The following is a 16,594-nucleotide window of genomic DNA, read 5'->3' as shown; positions in this document are numbered from 1 at the left end:
TAGTGACTTGCTTTATCGCAAATGTAACATCGTCATTTTCTTCTAGCCTTAGGTCCAGCGTTTCCTTTTGATTTAGTTCCGGAATTATTTCTTTTCTTAGCATGAGAAGAAAAAGCAGCAGGAGGACCTTTAGGCAAGGGCATTTCCTGCTCTTCTACCCTTGTTTGTTCTTGAATGCATCTAGCCATTAATTCTTCGAAACCAAGAATTACATTATGATTATAGTTCAAAAGAGTAGTCCTGAACACATACCATTCAAATGGCAATCCTCCAAGAGTTGTGAGTGCCATTTCTCTGTCAATAATGGTTTCCCCAATAGATAGGAGATCGTTCTTGATCTCGGTGATTCTTAAGAAGTATGCTTGCATACTTTCATCTTTACCCTTCTTGATTTCCCTCAACTTATTTCTAAGAAACAAATCTTGATTTGCATCATTAACTTTAAATAAACTCACCAGTCTGTCGTAGATTACCTTGGAGGTGTCTAGATCAGAGATGTAGGCCACCAAGCGCTTGTCGATGGAGTCCCAGATGATCTTCTTTGTTTTGACTTCTCCATTTTTCCATTTGTTCCAGGCAGCAGCAGATGCATTTGATGAAGGCTCAACAATATTGCCTCTTACATGGTCCAGCAAGCCTTGATCTTCAAGGGTTAGATCGATAGACATCTTCCATCCGTGATAGTCAGCTTTCTCACAGAGCTTGTCTTCAGCAGGAAAGAGTGTTGAGGACCACATAGTTCTTTTAGGATAGCCTTGCCAATCTTCTCTTCAATGATTGCTCTTGCTCTTGCTCGGGCTTTGTCTTCACCTCAGCTCCGATACCATGTTAAGTTATGGTATGTTCTATGCTTATAACAATTTACTTCTTTTTCTTATTATATTCCACCGAATAGCAATCACATGTACATAAAGTAAAGTGCAGATAGAACATTAAACGATTGACAGAAAACAAGCCAAGACAAGAGACACAAGATGTGGCGGCTAGCCAGGGACAAACCCCACAATGTGTGGGGAAACCCTTTGATCAAATCTTCTTTTATCTTCAATAATTCAGCAGAGAGAAATAGTATAATAAATCTGATTCATATCAGCAGTAGCAAACCCTAGATCAGTAGCATCAGCATTAGCGGCTTCATTATCAAACTAGGGCAGACCATATCTCACAAACTGACAGTCGGATTGACTTCATTCCACCACCAAAAGTTTCGGCTTCCAGAGGAGGTTCAGATGAACCTACAGCGCAGTTCAGATGAGGAGATCTTCTAGGACATGCAAGTCAATCTTTACTTCTGCAGTTGCAGCTTCAGTTTCAGCAGTTTCCGGCTTCAAACTAGGGCAGTCAATATCTTGCAAACCGTTCGTCGGATTGACTTCATTCCACCACCAAAAGTTTCGGCTTTCAAAGGAGGTTCAGATGAACCTACAACGCAGTTCCAAAGAGGAGATCTTCTAGGCCACGCAATTCAATCTTTACTTCTGCAGTTGCAGCTTCAGTTTCAGCAGTTTCTGGCTTCAAACTAGGGCAGTCGATATCTTGCAAACCATTCGTCGGATTGACTTCATTCCACCACCAAAAGTTGCGGCTTTCAAAGGAGGTTCAGATGAACCTACAGCACAGTTCCAAAGAGGAGATCTTCTAGGCCACGCAAGTCAATCTTTACTTCTGTAGTTGCAGCTTCAAATTCAACAGCTTCCGGCTTCACATGTGTGAGAGAGAGAGACCCATTTCAGCGCAGTAGAGAAGAGACTCATATCTGCGCAGTAGAGAGAGAGAGATGTGATGAGATGAGTGAGTCTAAATGAGGAAAAGTCCTCTTATATTTATACACAACGTTGGTGGGTGAATAGATGCGACTGTTGGGCTTCTAAGCCTACATGAGTTGTAGGTCGGCTTGATAATAATTCCATAATCAAAATAAATTCATATCTCCATGAATACTTATCGGAATTGGATGATATTTATATCAATCCTAGTTGACCCAGCTGAAAATGAGAAGTACGAGAAGGCAATGGCCAGGGCGAAGTGCATTATCCTTGATGGGGTCAAGGATCATGTGGTGCCACATATTGACGAGGAGGACACGGCAAATGAGATGTGGGATGCACTGAAGAAATTGTACCAGCATACTTCCGTGTAAAGGAAGATGTGTTAAGTTATGGTATGTTCTATGCTTATAACAGTTTACTTCTTTTTCTTATTATATTCCACCGAATAGCAATCCAACTTCCACCGAAGAGCCACCGAATAGCAATCCAACTTCCACCGAAGAGCAGCATAATGGTCGTGAATGGACTGAGAGATCAAGATAGGTTGGACGGAGCATCCAACTTCGTGGTTTGGAAGGCCAGGATCTTGTCCATTCTAGACATATATCGCATCAAGGACTTCGCCTTGAAAACAATAGCGATCCTAGTTGACCCAGCTGAAAATGAGAAGTACGAGGAGGCAATGGCCAGGGCGAAGTGCATTATCCTTGATGGGGTCAAGGATCATGTGGTGCCACATATTGACGAGGAGGACACGGCAAATGAGATGTGGGATGCACTGAAGAAATTGTACCAGCATACTTCCGTGTAAAGGAAGATGTGTTAAGTTATGGTATGTTCTATGCTTATAACAGTTTACTTCTTTTTCTTATTATATTCCACCGAATAGCAATCCAACTTCCACCGAAGAGCCACCGAATAGCAATCCAACTTCCATCGAAGAGCAGCATAATGGTCGTGAATGGACTGAGAGATCAAGATAGGTTGGACGGAGCATCCAACTTCGTGGTTTGGAAGGCCAGGATCTTGTCCATTCTAAACATATATCGCATCAAGGACTTCGCCTTGAAAACAATAGCGATCCTAGTTGACCCAGCTGAAAATGAGAAGTACGAGGAGGCAATGGCCAGGGCGAAGTGCATTATCCTTGATGGGGTCAAGGATCATGTGGTGCCACATATTGACGAGGAGGACACGGCAAATGAGATGTGGGATGCACTGAAGAAATTGTACCAGCATACTTCCGTGTAAAGGAAGATGTTATTTGAGAATTAACTGCGGTCATACCAGATGCAAAAGGGAGAACAGATAGATGTCTTCCTCGGTCGATTGAAGGAGATCCAGGACCAGCTAACTTCCATAGGGGCCATGCCGGATCAGGAATTTATGGTGAGGACCGCATTGAATGCAGTCTCAGAGGATTGGGAGATATTTGTCTAGAGCATACTGCACAAGTCGAGCCTTCCGGATTGGGAGGAACTGTGGGTGGCCCTTTGTCAAGAAGAGATCAGACGGGTGACCAAGGTGGGGAATAGTGACAAAAGGGTCATTATCAAGAAGGAGGAAGAAGAAGATGCGGCTCACGCATCTGCGGGAAAGCAGGAGAAGAGAAAAAAGAAGGACCTCTCCAAGGTCAAGTGCTTCCATTGTGGGGAACTGGGTCATTTTGCGAACCAATGTCCTAGGAAGAAAAGCAAGGGAGAGGCTTCTGAGACCAACGCAATGCCTGCAAGAGCGGAAAAAGAAGTCGAGGAGGATGACAACTGTGCCATGAGTGCTCATGCGCCACTTGAGAGGAAGTGGGGTGACATCGAGTTGTAACCAGACAGACTACAAGCGATGAGGGGCATGATCCTTGAGGTACCCAACCTCTTGGATTATACCTTGCTACAGGAGCCTCGAAGAGTAGCAGGACTAGCAGGTGTTGGTAGAGACGAATGCAGATGGAGCGACAGAGAGTGCTACAGTGCAGGAGTGTCGGGACAGTAGGCTACAACAGTGCGAGAAGCACAGGAGTGTTTCACTAGTGCAGGATGGCACAGAGAAGTGTGCAATGGTGCGAGATGCATGGAGTTGCTGCAGCAACGCAGAAGTCAATAGAGGGAGCACTTGTTAGCAACAGAGGGAGCTTCAACATCGGGAGTGTCTCTAGCCTAACAGGGATGTCAGAATTGGGTGGATTAGTTACCTACTTCTCGGTAACTGAGTTGCAGTGCAGCAGTTAGCAGTGGCACTGCTATGGGCAGCACGATGCAGAATGATGACAAGGGGATGCAGTGTAGATGCAGTGTTGGGAATATGGACCAGTAGCAGCATGGATGCAGTGGGAGCTGCAGTACAGATGTAGCAGTGGCAGTGGCAGGGCCATGGGCAGCAGTACAGGATGCAACAGTGCAGAGGATGTTGGGCAGGGAGGCCTAGCATCAGCACAGAGACCGGTGCTGGATAATCAAGGTGATACTCAGTGTGGAGTATTACTAGAGCACAGTCCTCGCTAAGAGGGAGTGTTGATTTGGGGTAGCATCGAATGTGCTCTAGCCATGAAAATTGGTGGAGAGGCTAAAGCACATGAGATCTCCAAGACCCGGAAATGATTTGCGCAAATTCTAACCGGTTTGGGAGATATTAAAATAATTAATATTTTTAATGGAGTTCCTAAGTCTAAACTTAGGAAAAATAAAATATTAATGGGTATTAATATAAAACTGGGTTAGAATGTTCCAAAAGTCTTGGATCAAGCCAAATCTAATCTTAGTCGTTGATTAGAAATTTAATCTCGGTCGTTGATGGACCAACGAGAAAAGTATAAGAGGAGGCTTGAGGGTCAGTTGAAAAACACACCAAGAGAGATCAAGAATTCGATTTTCTGGGGCAGGGTTTACAGAGGAAATCAAGTGAATGATCTGAGTTGCAGCTGAGAGGCAGTGAATACATAACAGAGAGGCAGAGTTGGTACCAGAGAGGAGAGGCAGCGCAGAGCCCAGTGAGGTTGATGCAGAGGCAACTGGAGGCTACACGGAGGCAGCCAGGAGTTGCGTAGAGCCAGAGAGGCCAACGTGTGAGACGCAGAGGGTCTAGGGGCTGACGCAGAGGCTCCAGACGCTAACACAGAGGCTACCAAAGCTGACGCAGGGCCTAGAGGCAGCGCTGGAGGATTTTGTGGGACAGACTGGGAGCTGGTGAGCCAGATAGGTGACGCAGTCCCTATCAGTGTGATGCAGAGTAGCAGAAGCTGCAATTGTTGTTGTGGGATCGTTCATCTTATGATTATTCAGCCAAAATATTTGTCTTCGAGGAGAGGTACTACTGTCGAGGGCATTCTCTATTGGGTGAGCCATTTCTGGCACCCTGGTTGTATTCTGAAAACTGCATAATAATAAAACCCTCTGAATAGCTGCACCGGTTTTCCCGCATTGGGTTTTTCCGGGGACATTGGTCCAAAAATAACGGTGTCACTTGTGTGCTTGTTTTCTTTCAGTTGATGATCTGTAGATGTTGATATTGTACTTGTGTTTATTTTCAGTATTTACATGGTAAATAACTTGTTAAGTAATTAAACAAGTAGGAAGAAATAAATCAGATAGTATAGGAAGAATTTCTAACGGGTTAGAATTAGAAATTCCAACACACATTATTCCTCCATCATTCGGCAACTCCTGGCATTGCATCAGTCAATGCAACTGGTTCCTCATGTTCTGGTATTTTCTCGAGTATATTTTTCAAGTTGGAACATGAGTAGGATTGTCCTTTTGTTACGCACATGGCTGCATTGGAAGTACTCTTACACTTGAAGGAGATCTTCCTCTTTCTAGGATAGGGTAGGATAGAAGGAATAAATAAATCCCTCGTCTTGAATAAAGACTGTTACAACAACACTATTAAAGCCACAACTCCTAAATGTTGATTTGGGGTAGCATCGGATGTGCTCTAGCCACGAAATTTGGTGGAGAGGTTGGGGCACATGAGATCTCCAATACCCAGAAAGGGTTTGGACAGATTCTAAACAGATCAGGGGATATTAAAATAATTAATATTTTTAATAGAGTCCCTAAGTCTAAACTTAGAGAAAATAAAATATTAATGTGTATTAATATGAATCTGTGTTAGAATGGTCCAAAAGACATGGATCAAACCAGATCTAATCTTAGTCGTTGATTAGGGACTTAATCTCGGTCGTTGAGATGTCAACAGAAAAAGTATAAAAGGAGGCTTGAGGGGCACTTGGAGAACACACTGAGGGAGACCAGTCAGTTCAATTTCTGGAGCGGGGTTTGCTGAGAAATTGAACCAGTGGTCTAGAGAGTAGTGAGGAGGCAGCAAGTATTGTACAGAGAGACGGGAGATCAACGCAGAAGAGGCAAACGCAGAGCCAGAGGAAGCCACGCAAAGCCAGCAAACACTGCACAGAGCCAGAAAGGCCTGCGTCATCCATGCAAAGGCTGCAAGAGTGACGCAGAAGCCCAGAGAGGCTATGCAGAGCCTTAGTAGGCTGACGCAGAGGGTTTTAGGCTGTAACAGAGGTCAGCAGGGCCTACGTTGGGTTTAGGAAAGTGCTGGAAGTTTGTCTATCTGTGGGTAAGCCAGTTTGGCACTCTGTTGTACAAGAAAATTGCTAAATAATAAAATCCTCCCTTGTTGCACCAATTTTCCCACATTGGGTTTTTCCAGGGACATTAGTCCAAAATCACTATGTCAATGTGTGCATATTTTTGTTTCTGTATTGCATGTGATATCTGCAGCAGTATTTATTTTAATGTTTGTTGAAGTAATTTCATGAAAAAATTATGATGAAATAAGTAAGAAAAGTAAATCAGTTGCTACAGTGGTAGAATTTTCACATGGTATCAGAGCGAGTAATCAGAGACAGAAAGGGAAAATTAGTTATGGGTCAAGACCACGATGCAGAGGCATCCACCTCAGGGGACTCATGCAGATTTTCAAAAGATTGCACAAGAGAGAGAGATTTTGATTTCTCTATGTTGGCTTCCAGGTTGGAAGAAGAAGTGGCGTGCATGACTAGTGTTGCATCATCAGAAGTATGAGCCTCGTGGCATATGATGCAAATCAAGGAATGTTTCTCAGAATATCGAGAAGAGAAGATGAACTTTCAGATCACCATGGGGAACAAGGCAAAGTGTACTCCAGTAGGAAAGGGTACCATAGTTTTTCAGACAGAATCAGGAGAGCGGTTCTGTGCCACAAATGTGCTGCATGTGCTAGGATTGGGGATGAACTTACTTTCCGTGTCACAACTACAAGGCAAGGGCTATGACGTCTACTTCATCAAGGAAAATGCATATGTCAAACACCCGAGCTGGAAAAAGAAAGTGCAAATCGGGATCAAAAGTAATCGGTTGTACAGATTACAACTAGAATCTCCAATGGCACTAATAGGCAGTCATGGGGACAAAGACTTGAACGAACTATGGCACAAAAGGATGGGTCACTTGCACCATGGAGCTCTGAGAATTCTCAAGAGCACTGTAACAAGAGTTCCAGATCTGAGTACGGAACGAGATGATGTATGCAGGGGATGCGCTCTAGGAAAGTATGCCAAGGCGGCATTTCCTAGGAGCAACCACAGGGCCAAGAGTGTACTAGGATTGATACACTCAGATATCTGTGGACCTATGTCCGTCAAAGCTCTCAGCGGTGCCAAGTATTTCCTTACTTTCATTGATGACCACTCAAGGAAAACTTGGATCTATTTTTTGAAAACCAAGGATGAGCTTTTTTGTCGATTCAAGGAGTTCAAGGCTCTAGTGGAGAATCTAACAGGTAAGAAAATAAAAGTCTTGCGCTCAGATAATGGTGGAGAATATGTCGATAAGGACTTCACTAATTTTTGCACTAAGGAGGGCATCAGAAGAGAGTGGACAACTCCCTACAATCCGGAGCAGAATGGGGTGGCAAAAAGGAAAAACAGGACTATTGTAGAAGCAGCTAGGGCCATGTTGTATGATCAGGATATGCCAAAATTCCTGTGGGCAGAAGCATGCAACACAGTTGTCTACATTCAGAACAGGACTCCTCATCAGGCATTGGGCCAGATTACTCCAGAGAAAATCTTCACTGGAAAGACACCTGAAGTCAGTGATTTCAGGATATTTAGGAGTTTGGCATATTGTCTCATACCCGAAGAAAAGAGGAAGAAGCTGGATCAGAGTGCAAAAAAGGGGTATCTGGCAAGATATAGCGAGAATGCTAAGGCATACAGGATCTATCTTCTAGGGAACAGGAAGGTAGTAGTACAACGAGATGTAAAGTTCATGGAGGACAGAGCTTTCAGAAGATCTCACGAAATGCCTTCCAAGGAGCAGTCGAAAGAGGATCCGTTGGTCATGCCTCTTCAACCAACGGAAGTGAAGAATCCTTCCTCAGATTAGGAAGATTCTCAAGATGAGGAAGAGGAGCGAACAGAAGCACTTGTTGGCAGAGAAAGAACCAACAGGGAACTTCGTCGGATTCTGCGTGAAGCAAAGAACTTCATCGGAGAGCCAACGAACAGTAAAAGGGAGCGAAAACAGCCAGACAGGTATCAGGCGTTAGTAGCTTAGGATGGAGATCCTGCCAGCTTCAAGGAGGCAGCTCAGCGCCAGGTCTGGCTAGATTGCAATGGTGGAGGAGTATAATTCCATAATGGTAAACGATGTCTAGGAGGTGGTGTCAAGGCCTCAAGACAGATCTATGGTAGGTTCAAGATTGATCCACAAGATCAAATATGTTGCGGACGACAATATAGAAAAATATAAGGCCAGGTTTGTGGCTAAGGGGTATGCTCAAAAGGAAGGGATTAACTATGAGGAAACCTTCGCCCCAGTAGCCAGGTATACATCTATTAGGACCGTGATATATCTTGCAGCCCAGATGGGATGCGAGATCCATCAAATGGATGTCAAGACAACATTTCTGAACGGGGCAATAGAAGAAGAAGTATATATTGAACAACCAGAGGGCTTTGAAACTCATGAGAAGAAATCTCATGTATGCAGACTGAAGAAAGCCTTGTATGGGCTGAAACAGGCACCAAGAGCGTGGTATGGTCGAATAGATGGCTATTTGCAGAAGATGGGGTTTTTCAAGAGTGACGTGGATCTGAATCTCTACTATTTGGTCGTAGAGAGCGAGCCACTTATCTTAGTATTATATGTGGATGATCTCTTCCTGACAGGATCATCCAGACTCATTGAAGACTGCAAGAAGAATCTAGCCACAGAGTTCAATATGAAGGATCTGGGACGAATGCACTATTTTCTAGGGTTGGAAGTTTGGAAGTTTGGCAGCCGAAAGGAGAAATCTTCCTTGGGCAAGGAAGGTATGCTACAGAAATCCTGAAAAGGTTCGGGATGGGAGACTGTAGACCTATGGCTACGCCAATGATCACCAACTGGAAGAAGATTGATGCATTAGAAGACAAGGATGTCGAACCCACCCTATACCGACAGCTCACAGGGTCCCTAATGTATCTAATCAATACCAGGCCAGATATTTGCTACACTGTCAACACCCTCAGTCAGTTCATGGTGGAACCAAAGAGGGCTCATTAGGCAGCAGTCAAGCACGTTCTCAGGTATTTACAGGGAACAGTTGATTATGGGCTCTTGTACAACAAGGGGAAGGATATCAGGTTGAGTGGATTTACTAATGCAGATTGAGCAGAAAGTTCAGTGGATCGGAAAAGTACCTCTGGGTACTGTTTCAACATTGGATCAGGAATAACCTCCTGGTGCAGTAGGAAACAGAATTCCGTGGCTCTGAGCTCGTCTGAGGTAGAATATATGGCAGCAAGCACAGCTTCGTGTGAGGCCATATGGTTTAGAAAACTGTGGGTAAACCTATTCAGAATAAATATGGAGGCGACCAGGATCATGTGTGATAATCAGAGTTGCATCAAACTATCTGAGAATCCAGTATCTCATGATAGGTCAAATCATATTGATATCCGGTGACACTTTGTCAGAGATTGTGTCCAACGTGGAGCTGTACAGTTGAGCTACACTCCTACAGGGGAACAAGTGGCAGATATCCTCACCAAGGCCCTTGGAAAGTCAAAATTTGACTACTTGAGAGAAAAGATGGGAATGGTAAAGAACCCCTTTCAGAAGTAGTGTGTTAGCAGCACGAATGAAGAGGGAGTTGCAGTGCAGATGCAGTTTTGGGAGAAAGGACCAACACCAGCACAGATGCAGAGGGAGTTGCAGTGCAGATGCAGTGTTGGGAGAAAGGACCAACAGCAGCACAGATGTAGAGGAAGGTGCAGTGCGAATGCAATGATGGGAGAAAGGACCAACAACAGCATGGATGCAGAGGGAGCTGTCGTATAGATGCAGCAGTGGCAGTGGCAGAACCATGGGCAGCAGTACAGGATGTAGCAGTGCAAAGGATGTTGGGCAAGGAGGCCTAGCATTAGCACAGGTACCGATGCCGGATGATCAGAGTAATACTCAGTGAGGAGTATTGCTAGAGCACAGTCCTCGCTAAGAGGGATGTTGATTTGGGGTGGCATCGGATGTGCTCTAGCCACAAAATTTGGTGGAGAGGTTGGGGCACATGAGATCTCCAATACCCAGAAAGGGTTTGGGCAGATTCTAAACAGATCAGGAGATATTAAAATAATTAATATTTTTAATGGAGTCCCTAAGTTTAAACTTAGGGAAAATAAAATATTAATGTGTATTAATATGAATATGTGTTAGAATGGTCCAAAATACATGGATCTGAATCTGTTTAGAATATGAATCTGAGTTACAATCAAGAGGTTGAAGGGGGAATATTGTTAAATTATGGTATGTTCTATGCTTATAGCAGTTTACTTTTCTTTCTTATTATTATCCACAAATTAACAATCACATGTACATAAAGTAAAGTGCAGATAGAACATTAAATGATCAACAGAAAACAAGCCAAGACAAGAGACACAAGATGTGGCGGCTAGCTAGGAAAAAACCCCAATGTGGGGAAACCCTTTGATCAAATTTTCCTTTATCTTCAATAATTCAGTAGAGAGAAATAGTGCATAAATCTGATTTACATCAGCAGCAGCAAACCCTAGATCAGTCCCAAACTAGGGCAAACAATATCTCGCAAACCGACTGTCAGATCGACTTGATTCCACCACCAAAAAATGCGGCCTTCAAAGGAGATCCAGATGGACCTACAGCGCAGTTCTGAGGAGGGAGTCTTCTGGTCAACGCTGGTCAAACTTTGTTTCTGCAGTTGCTGCCCTAAAACTGTGTCCTTCCTTCCACGTGTGAGAGAGAGTCTCTTTTCTGCGCAGTAGAGAAGAGCCTCTTTTCTGCGCAGGAGAGAGAGAGAGATGTGATGAGATGAGTGAGTGCCAATGAGGAAAAGTCCTCCTGTATTTATACACAACTGTTGATGTTTGAATAGATGCGACTGTTGGGCTTCTGAGCCTACATGAGATGTAGGTCGGCTTGATAATTATTCCATATTCAAAATAAATTCATATCTCCATAAATACTTATCGAAATCGGATGATCTTTAGATCAATCCTCCACCTCTCGACGAGAGGAATCTAATAAAAATATTATCAGCATGAATAAGATGACCCACATGGAGTTTGGCCCCAGTTGCCAATTTTAACAAATATGAGAGCTCATTGTCCTTGAGAGACACATAAAAGGGGATAATGAAAAATTGAGAGCATACAGTACTAAATTGCAGCATAAAAACGACAAGCTGAGTACTAAGAATAAGAAGTTGCAGAAGCTGGCCAAGAACTGGATCAAACGAGCTAAACAATATGTTGTTCACAACAAGATATTAAAAAGGAGAATTAAAGAAGCCAAAGACAGGAGAGGAAGGAATTTGAATATTTTGGTCAATGTAGTTGGCCTCTAGTAGAGGGCCACAAGTTCATATTTTTTTAAATTTTGGTCTTTGTCTTAAGGTTTGGCTTGCATTAGGACATGCAAGGAGATTGGTGTGGGGGTATGTCGAGCCTCCATTTTGTCTATATTTTTATATCTTTTTGCCCGGGATCTCTTATGTCTTCACCTGGCTTCTATAGTTACTATCATCCTTTTGTATATTTTCGTGCTATTATATAGGCATGATGAGTTAATATGTTAATATTTGATGAATTTCCTTTGTTCTTAATGATTTAGGAGAATTTATGTGGAAATGTCACTAACAATGTCTATGTGGAGGTCATTCTTGTGACAAGAGTACAATTCCTATTCCAACACATAGTTCTTGTTCATGCAGTGTAGTTCTTGTCCCTACCTCCATGATTATCATATATCCAGTTGTCATGAGGAGAATTAAGCATATGGTTTTTGTTAAGTGAAGGTTGTAGATGGTATGGTGTTTCTCTAACCACGCCCAGGTTTGTCAAACAAGCATGAGATTCATGGTCAAATATTAGGTCAACTTTATTCTATGAACAATAGATCTTCCTACGCACAAATAGAAACAATCCTTCCAATTGGTTGTTCGTTATCAGATCATTAACAATCCATTTCTAAGTCAAGAATGCCTTTGCTTTGAATGGATTCGGATCGGATTAAAAAAACTCTAAAAAGGTATATGATGTTTAATCTCTGATCCAGAGAATTAGGAGGTATTGTTGTTATAAATTTGAAGACCTTGTAATGTGAAGGTAGGAGGGAATAGCAGACATAATAATAGGCAAGAGAAGGAACCAAAAGGGAAAAAAAATCATTCCAGTGGGATGATACTAGGAGGGGACCACTGGGACCAAGCTCTGCGCTATTATATGCTCATGTAATAGACTTCAGGAGTTAATACAAGCTGACAACTAGATTTATATTTGTTGTCTTTGATCTTTTTAGAATTGTGATTTAATTTTTATAAGGGCAACGAGTTGGGTGGTTCGTGCCCACCAGCCTCTTAGGATTTCTTGTGTTATGTTTCGATAGATGCATAGTGTGGGATTGTGATTTGATTTTAGCAGAGGTTTGTGGTTCAATTTTGCATTTCTAGTTCATGTTAAAGCTTGGCGTGTTAATTCCTTGTATGGATTTGATTAATTAGTATATTTGCATGGTTGCCTCCTTCGAATGCATCGATGTGCATCAATCTTTAACACATTAAGGCTTTGATCAAACCCTACTCTTTGATTTGTTCAAATTGGTATTTATTCTAGCCTTATTTGCCATATAATGAAGATTATGATGTCTTGCATATTGAGATTTTGAAGATCTCATATGTGGAATTGATTTCTCTTCTTGAAATACCTTTGAAACATATAAAACTTTGATGTTTTGTATATATGCTGAGATTGTAAGGACGGAGTATGGTTATAAGTTGTATTCTCAAGAGGTTTTGGATCGATCTGACATATGAAGCGCTCCATGAACCTCCAGACCTCAAGTTGTTGTGGTGATCTCATAAGTAAAATTTGATCAATAAAATTAATTTTCCTTCTTTGGATGCATTACCACAAATGGATCTTTAACACAAAAACAACCAAGGTTTTATGAGAATGATATTCATTTCGATCTATCTTTTATGAAATCAAATCTTCCTTTACACATGATTTTAATACTCTATTTGACACCAGGATTAGTTTGAGAAAATATTTCATTTTGTGATATTGAAGCTTGGAAGTTGGATTAATGATATATCTTGTTTTGCCTAGACTGAGAAAGTGAAGTAATGAGAACAAATCTCAGATTAACTCTTTGAGGCTACTTCTAGCTAAGATTGTATGCAGGACATGGCTGATGTCTTGAGAAAACCTTGGTGTGCTTCATCACAATTCACTGATGTCTTGAGATTTCTTTTGGTAATTGTACCTCTGCATTGAAACAGTATTCAATGATTTTCTAAACTAGGGTGAGCTTTGAATCTATATGGGAATAACTTTGTCTTGTTTGTGTGAAGAATGCTTGGTTTTATTGCAGAAAGTTTGAACCTTGGAGATTTTGAATGCCTTCCTTCTTTTCAACATAGCAAGTAATCCTTGGGCAGAATTTAGGACAATATTACCCTTTTCATTTCCAGAGTGGATTGTCAGCTTGAAGGTTTGAATGAAACCTACATCCCCTTGTCCCCTGGATAACTGAGGCAGGCTTTCTACAGGGGTTGCTCAACCCAGAAGAAGAGCCAAGAGTAGGATCTCTATGTGTGCTCTCTTACATTGAAAGTTTTGTTTCCTAAGTGATGTCTTTGAATTGTTTGTGAGAGCTTGATTGATAATAAAAAGGTTTCACCGATTTATGAGGTCTTCTTCTGGCATTTACTGTGTTGCGCCTCGAAGCTTATGCAACTCGGATTGACATATTAAATGTTGGTATATTAATCCTGCATTTATAACTCCTAACATGTCGATTGATATACCAAGACACTCCCTTGAGCCACACTATGATTGGACTTACAAACCTAGGGCTTTGATCATTCCTAGCCATTGAACCAATTGAGGAGCCAATTCGACCAAAAAACCCCAAAAACCAATCTGAATAATTGATTTAGGCAATTCTAATCCAATTTTGATAACATCATTGGCATGTGAATTGATATACCAACAAACTCCCTCGAGTCACATACGATTGGACTTACGAACCTAGGGCTTTGATAATTCCTAGCCATTGGGCTTTGATAATTCCTAGCCATTTAACGAACAATGGTCCTAAGGCCATGTTAAAACTTGGATGGGCCAGGATTCCAACCCAAGACATCCTCTTGGTTAGTGGGATGTCTCTACCACTGAGCTACATGCCCATTTCATGACAAGAAACCTTGTGTGGATTGTGCACTAATGTTCCAATTGCCTCCAACCCCACTTGATAAAGGAAGAACTACTTTGATACAGTTTCCCTTCAATTTCACTTGAGAGAAAGGAACTATCTGGATACCCCATTCAGAAAAGAAATAAGAAAAGATAATTTGAGAGACTTTGCTTCAAACCCACTTGAGGAAGGAAAATAAAGAAATCTAATACACTTTAGATCAACCCCGCCTACCTATGTACTAGCGTAGATCTATCTTAACTCTAAATATATGAAGCATTGAGAAGGATCTAAAAAGAAAAATTGAGATGCAAATCTTTTGGTGCTTATAAGATCTCATGTTAAGTTGGATCAATGTTGATGTGTGTACAATTGTGTGAGTAATAATTAATGTTGGTATTCTTTTCTTAAATATTTTTACATTAAGGATTTTAATTTTAATTTTTTATTTATAAGGACACATGTCACATATATCATTTATACTATATTGGGTTGTTGATAATTTGTAACATTATATCAATCTAACTTATATTACCTGTCATATCAATGTTAGGCAAAAACATTGATGTAATCCAACTTATATGACATGTCATATCAATGCTATGCAAAAACATTTCACATCAATGTTACGCACAAACATTGCACATCTCCCTCATATCATATCAGTCTATAGAATGCACCTCACTTCTCTCAATGCAATTAAATTTCTTAAAATATGTCCATGGAAACGTTAGTTCATTAGGGGGTCAATGGAGTGTTAAGCTCTCCACTACGTTTTCATTCCCATTCTTGTCTACCCACCTCTATAGCATGAGTTTCAAATGTAATGTGATGGGAATGGGTGCAAGACCCACACATTTTCGCAAAATATATACCTTCTCTGACCCAACATCTACTTTAAAGATCACCACCACACAGCGATACACTCTCTTGGAAAATCCGCTTCAACAGACGTCTGGAAATGTGGCACCAATGGTACCCGTGTTCAAGGTCCGGAGAGATGATGTGGCACAAGACCCCTAGATGATATGGCACAATAACTTGAAAGCATGGCGTGGCACAAATAAAAAAGGCTGGCATGTGAGTATTGCAACATTTAAGCGAATATACAAAATGGGCTGCAAGAACTTGAAGTCGTGACGTGGCAAAATTCAAAATGGCAGACGTGGCAGGATCGCAACCTCTCAAGCAAATAGGTAAAATGGGCACCGAAAATTGACTAGTACTAACCTTGGCACGCCGAGGCCTCGTCCCAACTGGCCTTCTTCGTTCCTCCCCCATGCCCATACCTCTCCTCGCTGGGTCACGGCCAATGAGTGATAGTGTCCAGCTGTCACGCTGCTGACGTGGTGGGGGAGACCCTCCACCTGGGTGGGTTCGTATGCATCGCCTGCATAGGGCAAACCCAGGGCACCGTGGGAGCCATCTCCGAAACTGAAAACCATCTTTTGGGTATTATCGCTGGCAGTATTGCAAATCCATCTGAAACCGGAAGTGGCTCCTGGAAATCCGTGGAAGGACTGTGTTTTCCTTCTCAATGCATGTCTTCTAGCTAAACAAGCAATTCCCATTTTTAACTAATGCCCACTTACAAAACTCCGTGATCAAAATACTTCTAGGTAAAATACTCTATGCACTATATATATATATCGCTGAGTGGCATCACATGTCAGGTATCCTGTCAACAAACTTTTGGGTGGAAAACATTACGAATTATGTTTCAAATCTTAACTATTTTTTAAGTGTCGTGACATTAAAATATCATTTATTCATTAAAGTGTCCTTAAAATATCATTCAATTATTACGGTGTCACAAATGGAAACAAAGACTTTCTTTGTCTAACGAATAAACTATGTTTCCATTTTGATATTTTGAGAGAAATTTGTTAGACAAACCATTCCTTCGTTTTAATAATTTGAAAGAATTTTGTAATACTAAATTTGGTTTATATTAATTAAAATTTAAATTGTAATGTCGAATACTAAGTAGTATGTTTAGTTCTATGTGTAAAAGGAAAATAGGAGGATTTTAAAAAGTATATAATTCTATAAGTAGATGGTTATTCACTTTTTAATATATTATTTAGAATTAACTTATTTTGAAATAAAATT

At 41.5% G+C, this 16,594-nt stretch overlaps 1 protein-coding gene across 1 annotated transcript in view; it reads right to left on the bottom strand.

Annotated features, from left to right (window-relative positions):
* The window catches only part of RUG2 (Regulator of chromosome condensation (RCC1) family protein), a 211,656-nt gene extending 195,545 nt beyond the window's left edge, over positions 1–16,111 (bottom strand). Inside the window, exon 1 of the mRNA XM_089424286.1 lies at positions 15,713–16,111. Within this exon, the coding sequence (XP_089280412.1) occupies positions 15,713–16,053 (341 nt within the window). The 5' untranslated portion in view covers positions 16,054–16,111. The remainder of the gene's footprint in view (positions 1–15,712) is intronic.
* Positions 16,112–16,594: the final 483 nt, after the last annotated feature.

Source organism: Pinus tabuliformis, chromosome 4_2, assembly GCF_031772625.1.
Source record: "Pinus tabuliformis cultivar Carrire ecotype Pingquan chromosome 4_2, CPIR1, whole genome shotgun sequence".
Classification (NCBI taxonomy): Eukaryota; Viridiplantae; Streptophyta; class Pinopsida; order Pinales; family Pinaceae; genus Pinus; species Pinus tabuliformis.
Note: the sequence above shows the minus strand (reverse complement) of the source record. Positions and strands in the feature narration are given on the sequence as shown.